Below are 14146 nucleotides of genomic sequence, written 5' to 3'. Positions count from 1 at the left end.
CAATAAAATCATGAATGAAAGAGGAGAGATCACAACCAATATCAAGGAAATACAAACAATTTAAAAAATGTTTTAGGAGCAAAAGAAAAAAAAAGAAAAAAGGGGGAGGAACAAACAGAAAACAAAAAACAAGGGGAGTATCCTCTGACTCTATGTACTGTAAATCCCTCGACTTCCCCTGGAACTTTCCAGTGCTGTTTGGAGCAATATATGCCAACAGATTTGGCTATCTGAAAGAAATTGATGCATTTCTTGAAACCTAGAAATTACCAAAACTGAAACAAGAAGAAATAGAAAACCCAAACAGACCAGTAACCAGTGAGTAAATTGAAGCAGTCATCAAAACCTCCCAAGAAACAGAAGTCCATGCCAGATGGCTTCTCAGGGGAATTCTACCAAATATTTAAAGAAGAAATAATACCTATTCTACTGAAGCTGTTTCAAATGATAGAAATGGAAGGAATACTTCCAAACTTGTTCTATGGGGTCAGCATTACCTTGATCCCCAAACCAGACAAGGACACCACCAAAATGGAGAATTACAGACCAAGATCCCTGATGAACATGGATGCAAAAGTTTTCAACAAGATACTAGCCAATAGGATTCAACAGTACATTAAAAGGATTATTCACCAGGACCAAGTGGGATTTATCCCTGGGATGCAAAGGTGGTTCAACATTTGTAAAATAATCAATGTGATAGATCGTATCAATAAAAGAAAAGACAAGAACAATATGATCCTCTCAATAGGTACAGAGAAAGCATTTGGCAAAATACAGCATCCATTCCTGATTAAACTCTTCAAAGTGTAGAAGATATGGTCTATATATACAATGGACTATTACTGAGTAATTAGAAAAGACAAATATCCACCATTTGCTTCAACGTGGATGGAACTGGAGGGTATTATGCTGAATGAAGTAAGTCAATCGGAGAAGGACAAACATTATATGGTTTCATTCATTCAGAGAGTATAAAAATAGTGAAAGGGATTAAAGGGAAAATGAGAGAAAATGAGTGGGAAATATCAGTGAAGGTGACAGAACATGAGAGACTCCTAACTCTGGGAAACAAACAAGGGGTAGTGGAAGGGGAGGTGGGTGGGGGGATGGGGTGACTGGGTGATGGGCACTGAGGGCGGCACTTGACGGGATGAACACTAGGTGTTCATGTTGGCAAATTGAACTCCAATAAAAAATATGCAAAAAATAAACAACAACAAAAAAAACAAGGTGTAATGATAGAGGGAGCATATCTCAATATCATAAAAGCCATCTATGTAAAGCACACAGTGAATGTCATTCTCAATGGGGAAAAACTGAGAGCTTTAAGATTAGGAACGTACAGGGATGCCCATTCTCACCTCTGTTATTCAACATAATACTAGAAACCCTAGCCTCATAAATCAGACAACAAAAAGAAATAAAAGGCATTCAAATTGGCAAGGAAGAAGTCAAACTCTCCCTCTTTGCAGATGACACGCACGATACTGTATAAAGAAAACCCAAAAGACTCCATCCCAAAATTGCTAGAACTCACTGCAATTCAGCAATGTGGTAGGATACAAAATCAATGCACATAAATCAGTTGCATTTCTATACATTAACAATGAGACTGAAAAAAGAGAAATTAAGGAATCAACCCCATTTACAATTGCACTCCAAACTGTAAGATACCTAGGAATAAACCTAACCAAAGAGGTAAAGGATCTGCACTCTAGAAACTACAGAACACTTATGAAAGAGATTGAAGAAGACATAAAGAGATGGAAAAACACTCCATATTCATGGATTAAGGAAATAAATATTGTGAAAATGTCTATGCTACCTAGAGCAATTTACACATTCAATGCAATCCTTATCAAAACACCATTAACTTTCTTCACAGAGTTAAAACGAACAATACTAAGATTTGTATGGAACCAGAAAAGAGTCTGAATAGCTAGAGGAATGTTGAAAAATAAAACCAAAGCTGGGGGCATCACAATGCCTGACTTCAAACTGTATTACAAAGCTGTGATAATCAAGACAGCACGGTACTGACACAAGAACGGACATGTAGATCAATGGAACAGAATAGAGAACCCAGAAATGGACCTTCAACTCTACGGTCAACTCATCTTCAACAAAGCAGGAAAGAATATCCAATGAAAAAAAGACAGTCTCTTCAATAAACGGTGTTGGGAAAATTGGACAGCCATATGAAGAAGAATGAAACTGGGCCATTCTCTTACACCATACACAATGATAAGATCAATATGGTTGAAAGATCTAAATGTGAGACAAGAGGGATACCTCGGTGTCTCCGCTATTGAGCATCTGCCTTTAGCTCAGGGCATGATCCCTGATCTGGGGTTGAGTCCCCCATCGAGCTCCCTGTGTGGAGATTGCCTATCCTCTATCTATGTCTCCACCTCTCTCTCTCTGTGTCTCTCATGAATAAATAAATAAATAATAAATAAACGTGAGACAAGAATCCACCAAAATCCTAGAGAAGAATACAGGCAACAACATTTTAGAACTTGGCCACAGCAACTTCTTGCAAGACACATCAATGAAGGAAAGGAAACAAAAGCAAAAATGAACTATTGGGACTTCAAGATAAAAAGCTTCTGACAGCAAAGGAAATCATCAACAAAACTAAAAGGCAACCTACAGAATGGGAGAAGATATTTGATACATGATACAACAGATAAAGGGCTAGTATCCAAGATTTATAAAGAACTTATCAAACCCAATACTTATGAGACAATCAATCCAGTCATGAAATAGGCAGAAGACATGAACAGATATTTCTCCAAAGAAGATCTATACATGGCCAACAAGCACATGAAAAAATACTCCACAACACTTGCCACAGGGAAATACACATAAAAACCACAATGAGATACCACTTTACACTGGTGAGAGTGGCTAAAATTAATAAGACAGGAAACAACAAATGTTAGCAAGGATATGGAGAAAAGGAAGCCCTCTTGCACTGTTGGTGAGAAGGCAGGTTGGCGCAGCCTCTCTGGAAAACAGTATGGAGGTTCTTCAAGAAGTTAAAAATAGAGATATCCAATGAGTCAGCAATTGCACTACTAGGTATTTACCCCAAAGATATAAATGTAGTGAAACAATGGGACACCCGCATCCCAATCAATGTTCATAGCAGTGTTGTCCACAATAGCCAAACTGTGGAAGGGACCCCTGTCAGGATGAGCCCTAGGAGATGTATGGCAGTGCTGAATCACTCTATGGGATTCACATGAAAGGACTGTAAGGTTAACTATGCTGCAAAGAAATGAAAGTTTGCTCCAAGAAAAGAATGAAGGATAATGGACATGGAGCACTGGTCCATATGTAGCATGTAGGAAGCAACTTGAGTCATGTCTGTTCCTCACCTTGGCACACAAACTCCCAGCTCTGAAGGAGGCATAGTCTTGGCAGTCTATCCAGAGCCTCCCGGAGAGCTAGTTCAATGTTCAATGTTGGTGTGTGCCCTGGGCAGGAGCCTTCCTGGTTCTTCAGAGGTCCCTCCACTGCTCCTGGGAGTTGACACAGGGCCTAGGTTTCCTCTTCCTCTCAGTCTGAATTAAGCATCTCAAATCCCTGAGCACCAAAGCTGCATCATTACTTAGTTCAGGACCAGAAGTGCTAGGCTTCTGTCTCTGGCAACTCCTATGAATGCCCACATTTTTTCTCTTTCTTCTTCCTCACATTCATCTCCATCCCTCCATTTTTTCTGCCCACTGCCAGAACAGGCAGCTTTCTTTCCCTCCAATGCTTCACAGTTCCTGCACCAAATGCTGGTGGTTGTGTTGTTCCCCTTGATTTTTCAGAGGTCCCAGATGAGTCCAAGTCATCATACATGCCCACTGAACGGTCTCTCAGACCCTGATGTCATCCTTTCTTCCTTTTCTTGGGAACATGTTGATCACAACACCAATTATGTTCCAGTTGAGGAGCACAATGTGTTTGGCAGAAAGTTGCCTGACAGCTCTGGACTCTGCCTAGAGGTCTTGAGCACCAGGAGGACATAGCAGAAAAGGTCTTCCATGACCCCACAATGAGTGTGTTCAGTTGCAGCCTTTGGTTGTGAGGACACCATAGGCTCACCTATCTTTGATGCGGAAGAGTGCATGAGGGGCTGGATGGGGCCTGAGGAAATCAAAGGGTCCCTGTGTGCACAGGAGCTCTCCGGGGCAGGGCCTGCTGCCCTCACACAGGGCTCCTGGTCGCTGAGGTTTAGGACACGAATATCTCTACCTTTGTCCCAGACATCTCTCACATGTACAGGAGAATAAATTTCCATGGTCAACGAAGACACTCCACCCAGAAGCTTGCTGGAGCTCAGGCCCAGGGTGTTTCCTAACTGGTCTGCAGATGGGAATGTGAGTGCCCTTTAGCCAGGGCAGAAGATGCAGCCTGGCATCCGATTCTGTCCCTTTCAGCTCTGTGACATAACATTATAGGATCTCCTCACCTGCAAATGGAGATACAAATTTGTGGGGGACTATAGGAGACTCCAAATGGATAATGCACATAGTATGGGACCTGTGCATACATTTTGTCATGAATGTTGAACAAGGACATGGACACCATATGGGATGCAGAATGGTACAGGGTTTATTAAGAGATATAGGTGAGACCCTCCCCCCACCACTGCATGGAGGGAGGCCTTTGAAAGGTTCATGCAAGGATGAAAAGAGGATACAAGGACTGTGAGGAATGGAATAGAAAACTTGATCCTAAACTTTCATTAGTGTCAGATACTTATCTATGATGCATGAATTTTTTTCTCTACACCTTAGTGGGATGGAAGTGAGATCTGCACTGTGTTGTATTGCAGATATGATGAATCCATATAACTATATAGGAAGCTGGCACATGATTTACAGACAGAAAGAACAGACTCAGTGAGAAGGGACATATATTTCATAAAGGTACTTCACATTCTTTGGAATAGCCTAATGAGTCTTAAACATTACAGTGATTGGAAATGGGTGATGGCAAACATTTTTTGCACATTGTATTTCTTTGTGAAGCAACCAACAGCAAAATGTTTGGCTGAAGCTGAACACCACAACAAGAGAGTGGTCCTTTAGCAATTATTCTGACAGCAGGTTGGTTGGCAGCAAGGCTGACAACAGTTGGATCCACAGCCTTGGGCTAGGCACCCAGGCAGGCAGCAGCAGGTGGGTTGGTAGCAGGTTCTTCTGCAGTACACAGGGGTGCAGCAAGCTGGCTGGGAGCATGGTGTGGAGCAGCAACTGGAGCGGCAGCAAGGCTGGCAGCAGCTGGACACACAGCATGTGGGCTTGCAGCAGGTGGTCCTACAGCAGGTGGTTTGACAGCAAGTTGGGCGGCAGCAGCAAGGTTGGCAGCAGCTGGACCCGCAGCAGCTGGACCCACTGCAGCCTTGTCCACAGCCACTGGACCCACAGCAGCTAGGCTGGCAGCAGCTGGACACACAGCATGTGGGCTTGCAGCAGGTGGTCCTGCAGCAGGTGGTCCTGCAGCATGTAGGCTGGCAGTAAGGGGAGCAGAATGAACCAGTCATGCTGTCAGTGGTGGAAGGTGAGCTTCTGTTTTGCGTTGTGGTTTTTAGATTCTGTTACCTATTCCTTCCATTCTGGGGCTTTTATACACTGGACCTCCTGACATTTGGACCAATGGGCACGACGTTCCTTGTTGTTGTTTAAATAATTTTCAATAATCACTGAGGGAAGTGTAAAAGAGGAAGTTGTTCCGAAATGTTATGAATCCTTAGGAAATAATTGCTTATTTGCTTCTTAATTGAGAATAACTCATAGAAACATTCTCAGAAGGAAGGAAGGTGGTCACATCAGCAGCCTTGTTCTTGCTTCAGGGACCATGGGATCATGTGCTCTAGTTTCTGCTGGCCTGAGGAGTGTCAGCAGTGGTCCTTCCCCAGCTCTGGTCTCTGGGTTGTCTGTAGATGGAAATGTCCCTGGGGGAGTGGGGACATGAGGTCCCTCTGTTCACAGGGAGCACCGGAATCCATGCCTGAGCCCAAGTCAGTCTCCCCACAAAGCCTGATGGGAGACACCCTGATGGCATCTGCTTCTTGGAGCACCCTACCCCATCTGCATATCCCAATTCCATCAAGGACCTTGGCCCAACGATGTCTGGCATCTTATCTTCCAAATGGCTAGGCAGAACCGAAGCAGGTGGGCAAAAGCTGCAACAGCACACAGGGAAAAGCAATTATCAACCTGTGTGACCAGTGGTCTTGATTTAGTCAGAATTGTGGGCTTTCCCAGCATGTGGATCTTTCACTGATATGCTGGGGTAATTTGGGCAAAGCACAATGACCTCATGACTCAACCCTAACTCATTTTTAACATATTTGTTTACTTCACGTATGCACTATGTTTTGTTTTCTCCTATTTTTAATTGAAGGGGTAGTCTTGGTGATAGTGCTCCTTTTTATAAATTATAATACATTAAAATCGATAATTTCAAATCTGATAGAATATCACCGAGTGAACCCCCATGTCGCTATTACCAGGTTAACAAAAAGAACTTAATTTAATCCCCTTCAAATTATAATCCTTATTATTCCCAAAGGTATGTATGTATTCTAGTGACTCACACATTGTGTATGTTAATAGTTCATTTCAGATGCTTTTAGAATTGGCTACTTTCACTTTATATCATGAATGTGAGACTTACGCAGGCACTTCATTCATCCCTTTTCTTTATAGTTCCCCAATGTATACAAATGATATATTTGTCTATCTACCATTAATATATAAGTGGGTTGTTGCTGTTTGGGACTTTTGAAATTATTACGAATATCAAAATTTTGTATGAATTCTATTGTACAAGTCTTTTGACTTTATTTATTTATCTATACATTTTTATTGAAATAATACCATGAGGTGGATTGTTCATGTTATTTCTCTGTGAGAATGTTTATATTATAGGAGCACCTAAATATATAAAGTGAACAGTAATAGACCTAAAGAGAACAACATATAACAATATAATAATAATAGAGATCTTTTAATACTCTATTGTCTCCAATGTATAGATCATCTAGACAGAAAATCAAAACAAGCATGGGTCTTAAACAATATATTACAATAGAGGGAATTAAGAGACATATACAGAACATTCCATTCAAAAACAACAGAATACATCTGCATTCTTCTCATATGCACATGGTAAACTTCCAGAATAGATCATATGTTAGGTCACAAAATAAGTCTTAATAAATTTAATAAGATTAAAATATATCAGGCGTCTTTTGTGACAGCAATAGTATGAATCCATAAGTCAATTAGAAAAAACCTGCAAAATTCACAAATATATGAAAATTAAACAACAATGCAATGAACAACCAATGGGTCAAAGAATGATTCAAAAGTGAAATAAAAAAATACATTGAGACAAATGGAAATGGAAATACAACATACCAAAAATTACGTGATGCAGCAAAAGCAGTTCTTAGAGGGAAGTTAAAAGTGATAAATGTCTACATCATGAAACAAGAAAAATCTCAAGTAAACAACCAATTTTTCATCTCAAGGAACTTGAAAAATGAACAAAGCCCAAAGTTACAATAAGGTACAATAAGGAAGGGAATAATAAAGATCAGAGGAGAAATAAAGGCACTTCCTAATCTCACTATGGTCAAAGGAATAGCAGACAAGGAACAACTGTTCTGACCTTTGCCAAGACAGCCAAAACTATCACATGATTAGATGATGCCAAATAACAGAATGTAGCTGGTGATGATTCTTGATTTTCTCATTTCTGGAAAAGGTTCCTAAATAGTATTCTCAATTAAGGTAATGATCAAACACTAAATTACAGAACCTTCAAAACACTAGGGGAACAACTTCTTCCTTGAAAATTGTTAGTGACTATAAAAAAACAAAAACAAAAACAAAAGCATAAACAACAAAAAAAGAAAGTCCTGCCCATTGGTCCACATTGGGGAGTTCAGTGCATAAAAGCCCCAAAACAGAAGGAGGCATCAGTCAGAATCTGAGAATCTTACCTCTGAACTGAAGCCAACCCCCCAATTCGTGACACCATGACCAACTCGTGTTGCTCCTCTTGCTGCCAGCCTACGTGCTGCAGGACCACCTGCTGCAGGACCACCTGCTGCAGGACCACCTGCTGCAAGCCCACATGCTGTGTGTCCAGCTGCTGCCAGCCCAGCTGCTCTGGGTCCAGTGGCTGCGGGTCCAGCTGCTGCCAGCCTTGCTGCTCTCGCCCAACGTGCTGTCAAACCACCTGCTGCAGGACCACCTGCTGCAAGCCCACATGCTGTGTGTCCAGTTGCTGCCAGCCCAGCTGCTGTGTGTCCAGCTGCTGCCAGCCTTGCTGCTACCGCCCAACTTGCTGTCAAACCACCTGCTGTAGGACCACCTGCTGCAAGCCCACATGCTGTGTGTCCAGCTGCTGCCAGCCCAGCTACTGTGGGTCCAGTGGCTGCGGGTCCAGCTGCTGCCAGCCTTGCTGCCGCCCAACGTGCTGTCAAACCACCTGCTGCAGGACCACCTGCTGCAAGCCCACATGCTGTGTGTCCAGCTGCTGCCAGCCCAGCTACTGTGGGTCCAGTGGCTGCGGGTCCAGCTGCTGCCAGCCTTGCTGCTGCCGCCCAACGTGCTGTCAAACCACCTGCTGTAGGACCACCTGCTGCAAGCCCACATGCTGTGTGTCCAGCTGCTGCCAGCCTTGCTGCCGCCCCAGTTGCTGCTGCACACCCTGCTCCCAGCCAGCTTGCTGCACCCCCGTTTTCTGCAGGAGAACCTGCTACCAGCCCACCTGTTGCTGCCTGCCTGGGTGCCTAGCCCAAGGCTGTGGATCCAGCTGCTGTTAGCCTTCCTGTTGCTCATCACGTGACCAAAGAAACACCATCTGCACACCTTCCTGTTAACTGACTTGCCATTTAGGACAAATTTCCTTGCTTGATTTTGCTGAAAGTCACCATGCAACCATCAAATTTTTTTTCTCATATGTGTTTTTATAAGCTTGTGAATCAGTTTGATGTTGTACAGAGGACTTCCTCCAATTCTCTTCCTTTCAAGTATGTGGATCTTGTGTCAGTTTCATAAATCCTTGATACTAAGTTATCGTCTTGGTTTCTGAAGTCAGGATCATCTGTTCCCTCTAAGTAGGTTAGGAAAATAAGTCTCCAAAACTTTTTCATAGGTTCCTGAAACTGATTAATAAACTTCATAATTATATATATTTTTCAACGTGCTCGTGGTTCTTTCTCCTGCTTTCATCTTTAGATGCAAGTATCTTACTTATATGTTTCTTAATAAAGGCTATATCATAATTCACCCTATATTGTGTTTTATTTTACTGTACAATATTCCCAATATAGGAACTTATATACATATTGGGTACAATATGCATTATCTGACCTGAGCTACACAACAGCCTGTCATGAATTATATTCTACATTTTAAAGTGATAATATTTCACTGTGTAATTTAATGTAGTTAATAATGATAAACTTAGATACAGGATTGGATCATTTGTTCCTGCTCAAAGGCAACACATTGACATGTCAATAGAAGTAGCAATAATATTTAGTACTGAACACTAGTAAGCTATGCAAATGTATTTATTCTTTACAAATGGAAGAAACAATCCCTCATATATGCAGAAACTGTTAAAAAATCAGTTTCTCACAACACAGCAAGCAGTATATACATGGAAGGGCAGGTGGGAGCTGCCTTTTGGAGCTCTCAAGAAAACACATAGCCTTTCCTGTTTCCACATGTTCAGTCACACATGCAATTCATCCTCATGAAATAGTTAGCATCCACTGTGTCCTCACAAGAGAGACTCTTATCTAAACTGACTTTCTCTGTATTGTGTAAATCCAATTCTGAATAGCCTCCTTCTACTAAATCTCTCTCAATATAGTAAGAAAATAAATAATTCTCTGCAATAAGAAGTGGACTATATATTGTATTCCCCTAAAGTTATGGAAATTGCTCACCAAAATGCTATTAAGAAATTCAAGTTAAGACAAAGTTGAAGACTCAGAGACTATGTAATGGGCATGTATGACTTTGAGTAACACATGACCTATGAACCATCCAAGAAACTAAACAACCTCTTGTATTTTCTGAGGCCAACTATGAAGAACTTGAGGTGAATTAAGAGCATGTTCCAGGGGGGTGAGACGAATGTGAGGAAGAAGAAAGAGGAGAAAAAAAACCAAAACAAAACCATGGGTATTCATTAGGAGCCGCCATAGATAGAAGGCTGGTGCTTCCAGTCCCCAACATATTAACAATGCTGCCTGGGTGCTCAAGGATGTGAGGCCTGATTTGGGCTCTGAGAGGAAGAGGAGACCTAGGCTCTGGGTCACCTCCTGGGAGCAGTGGAGGGACCTCTGATGAGCTAGGAAGGTTCCTGCCTGGGGCACGCACCAACATTGGAGACTAGCTCTATGGGAGGCTCTGGACAGGCTGCCAAGACCAGTTGTGCCTCCTGCTGGTCATTCAGAGATGGGGGTTTGCATTCAGAGGTGAGGAACGGATCTGACCTGGGTTGCTAGGTAGGGACCAAATGCTTCATATACATTACCTTTAATTCTGAAGAAAGTTTCAAGGAAATATAAATATTCCCATTTTAGAAAAGAAGAAATTAAGACCCAGAGAGGTGAATTCATAGTTTGTTTCCTCAGAAACACTATCCCAAGAAAAAGAACCAAGTGGACATTTTTTAGGATGTGCATAGCAAACTCGCAGAGAATTGAAGAAATGAGACAGGTAAGAATATATATGAATTTAGCATCACTGTCTGCAACTGAAGCTTAAGCCTGATGGAAAATGATCAGAAACAGTGTAAAAATATACACTTTAGAACTATCCTACTTGATGAAATGGAGCTGGAATCTTTATAGACAACTCTCCAGAATCATTGGTTGTGTGTTTTTCACAGTATGACATGCATAGACTTAATGACTTTCTGCTGTTGCATGAAGAGAACCCTTAGACACAGAGAAGTACATATGGCTATTGGAAGCTGGCCTGAGCGCACTGAGATCCAAGATATGTGAATGGTTGTGTCAGACAGTTTAGAGTGCTATAATGAACTTCCACAGACTGGGTGGCTCACACAATAAATTTTATATGCCACAGTTCTGGAGGCTGGGAAGTCAAAGATCAAGGTGCTGGCTGTTTAAGTGTCTGCTTGAATCCTCTTCCTGGTTTGCTGATGGCTGCGTTTTGGTTGTATCTTCAAATGGCAGAGAGAAAGTGAGAGAGCTTTGGTCTCTGTCTCTCATTATAAGAACATCAATCCTATTATAGGGGGTTCATCCTCATAACCTCATCCAAATATAATTACCTCTTAAAGATCCCATCTCTAAATGTCATCTCATTGGGGATTAAGTCTTCAGCAGATGGATTTGAAAAGACACTAATACTCAGCACATAGAAGTGAGGTATTGAATATATCATCTACAATGAATACATCATCTTTGTTCCTCTCAGACTAATCTCTGTTTTTTCAAGGTGATGGAGACCCACAATTTCTAGAAAAAGATGAATAAGGAAAAGAAGGAGGAGGAGAAAAAGAAGAGAATTATAGAGAAGAAGAAATCATAGGAAGGAGGGAATAAAAAAGGAAAGAAGGAAGGAAATAAGAAAGGAATGTTGGCAGAGAAGAAGGTGGGGAGGAAAATAAAGGGGTGTATAACAGGAAGTCTAATGGAAGAAGCGGCAGCTACTGGCACTGTAGTAGCGTGCAACGAATACTCATCGTCTCCATCTTTTGCTAGTAGTCCTATATTTCCTTTATCTTAGCCAATGCTTCTATTATTTTGGATATTTCTATTATTTTGGATAATGTCCCAATGGAGTAACCCAGATAATCCTGTCCAATGGATCTGAGTGTCTGATTACTGATACAGGGATGGACAGACCCATAGATATTCCAGTGAAATCTCCTGAGTTCCAGATACCTTTCTCTCTGCAGTCTACCTTTTTATGATAATTATCCATCACCGAACAGTGACCCTTTTCTCTACATGCTCGTCTACTAACATGAGGAGTACAAAATGACTAGGTGACAGTTTTTCATTAGATCTTGTCCTCTGGCTGAAATGTCCCTCATATAGACATTTGTTTTTCCCCATTGAGAATGAGATTTGCTATGGGATCTTCATATATGTTTTTTATGATATTGGGGAATGTTCCCTCCATCCCTACACTGTGGAGAGTTTTAATTAAGAAAGTAAGCTGCACTTTGTCAAATGCTTTTCCTGCATCAATTGAGAGGATCATATGGTTCTTGTCCTTTCTTTTATTAATGTGATTTATCACATTGATTGATTTGTAGATGTTGAACCATTCTTGCATCCCAGGGATAAATCCCATTTGGTTGTGGTAAATAATCCTCTTAATGTACTATTGGATCCTATTGGCTAGTATTTTGGTGAGAATATTGGCATCCATGTTCATCAGGGATACTGCTCTGTAATTTTCCTTTTTAATGGGTCTTTGCCTAGTTTTGGGATCAAGGTAATATTGGTCTCATAGAATGAGTTTAGAAGTTTTCCTTCTGTTTCTACTTTTTGAAACAGCTTTAGAAGAATAGGTATTCATTCTTCATTAAATGTTTGGTTGAATTCCCCTGGGAAGACTGAACTCTTGTTTGTTCTGGTCCTGAACTCTTGTTTGTTCAGAGTCTTTTGATTACTGCTTCAATTTCCTTGCTGGCTATGGGTCTGTTCAGGTTTTCTATTTTGGTAGTTTATATGTTTCTAGGAATGCATCCATTTCTTCCAGATTGCCCAATTTGTTGGCATATAGTTGCTCATAATATGTTCTTATAATTGTTTGTATTTCTTGAGTGTTGATTGTGATCTATCCTCTTTCATTTGTGATTTTATTTATCTGGGCCTTCTTTTCTTCTCTTCTCTTCTCTTCTCTTCTCTTTTCTTTTCTTTTCTTTTTTCTTCTTTTTTCTCCTCCTCCTCTTCCTCCTCCTCCTCCTTCTTCTTCATAAGGCTGGCTAGCGGTTTATCAATCTTATTAATTCTTTCAAAGAACCTAGTGTCATTGATTGTTCCACTGTTATTTGGTTTCAATTTCATTGATTTCTGCTCTAATCTTTATTATTTCTCTTCTGCTAGGTTTAGCCTTTATTTGCAATTCTTTTTCCAGCTCCTTTAGATGTAAGGTTAGCTTGTGTGTTTGAGACTTATTTATTGAGAAAGGCCTCTATTGCTATATACTTCCATCTTAGGACCATCTTTGTTACATCCCAAAGGTTCTGAACTGTTGTGTTTTCATTTTCATTTGCTTCCATGATTTTTTTAATTCTTAATTTCCTGGTTGACCCATTCATTCTTTAGTAGGATGCTCTTTAACCTCCAAGTATTTGAGTTTCTTCCAAATTTCTTCTTGTGATTAAGTTCAAAATTCAAAGCATTGTGGTCTGAAAATATGCAGGGAATAATACCAGTCTTTTGGTATCAGTTGAGACCTGATTTGTGACGCAGTATGTGATCTATTCTGGAGGATGTTCCATGTGCACTGGAGAAGAATGGGTATTCTTTTTTTTATATAAAGATTTTATTTATTTATTCATGAAGACACAGAGAGAAAGAGAGAGGCAGAGACACAGGCAGAGGGAGAAGCAGGCTCCATCCAGGGAGCCCGACATGGGGCTCAATCTCAGGTCTCCAGGATCACACCCCGGGCCGAAGGTGGCACTAAACTGCTGGGCCACCTGGGCTGCCCAAGAATGGGTTTTCTCTTGCTTTAGGATGGAATAGGCCACTTTTTCTACAAAAGAAACTTATGACCATGTGTACTCATGGCTATGCTCACTGGGAGTATTTCTTCTTTCTACAGCCTTTAAACTTAAATGGTACTGAAATGTTATAGCTGTTAATGGGTCTATAAATTGATTTAAGTTTAAGATATTCCATAATTATATACCGTGATCCATTAGGTTTTTGGAGGAGCCAGTTTGTCAATCAAATGAAGTTTGCTGGGAACTACCATACCTGCATTCTTTAAGTCTTTGAGGGAGCCCTAAATTCTGCTGGTCCACATGGATTGCTACTGCTTCTGGTTAATATATTGGTTAGGAAGAGAGGAGTGTTTAGGGGCTCTTATTCGGTCTTTGTTTCTATTGTGGTTTTTACTTC

General features: G+C 41.0%; 1 protein-coding gene across 1 annotated transcript; it reads left to right on the top strand.

Annotated features, from left to right (window-relative positions):
- Positions 1-8008: 8008 nt before the first annotated feature.
- LOC140607528 (uncharacterized) lies at positions 8009-9308 on the top strand. The gene has a single exon (XM_072782218.1). It carries the CDS (start codon positions 8051-8053, stop codon positions 8840-8842), a length of 792 nt encoding a protein of 263 aa, XP_072638319.1. The 5' UTR covers positions 8009-8050; the 3' UTR covers positions 8843-9308.
- Positions 9309-14146: the final 4838 nt, after the last annotated feature.

The sequence above is a fragment of the Canis lupus genome, chromosome 16 (assembly GCF_048164855.1).
Source record: "Canis lupus baileyi chromosome 16, mCanLup2.hap1, whole genome shotgun sequence".
Lineage (NCBI taxonomy): Eukaryota > Metazoa > Chordata > Mammalia > Carnivora > Canidae > Canis > Canis lupus.
The sequence above is the reverse complement of the archived record's forward strand: the minus strand, read 5'-3'. Positions and strand labels throughout refer to the sequence as shown.

Bases quoted from the DNA above. Each gene is read 5' to 3' on its own strand.
- LOC140607528 (XM_072782218.1), top strand. From the start codon at position 8,051: ATGACCAACTCGTGTTGCTCCTCTTGCTGCCAGCCTACGTGCTGCAGG.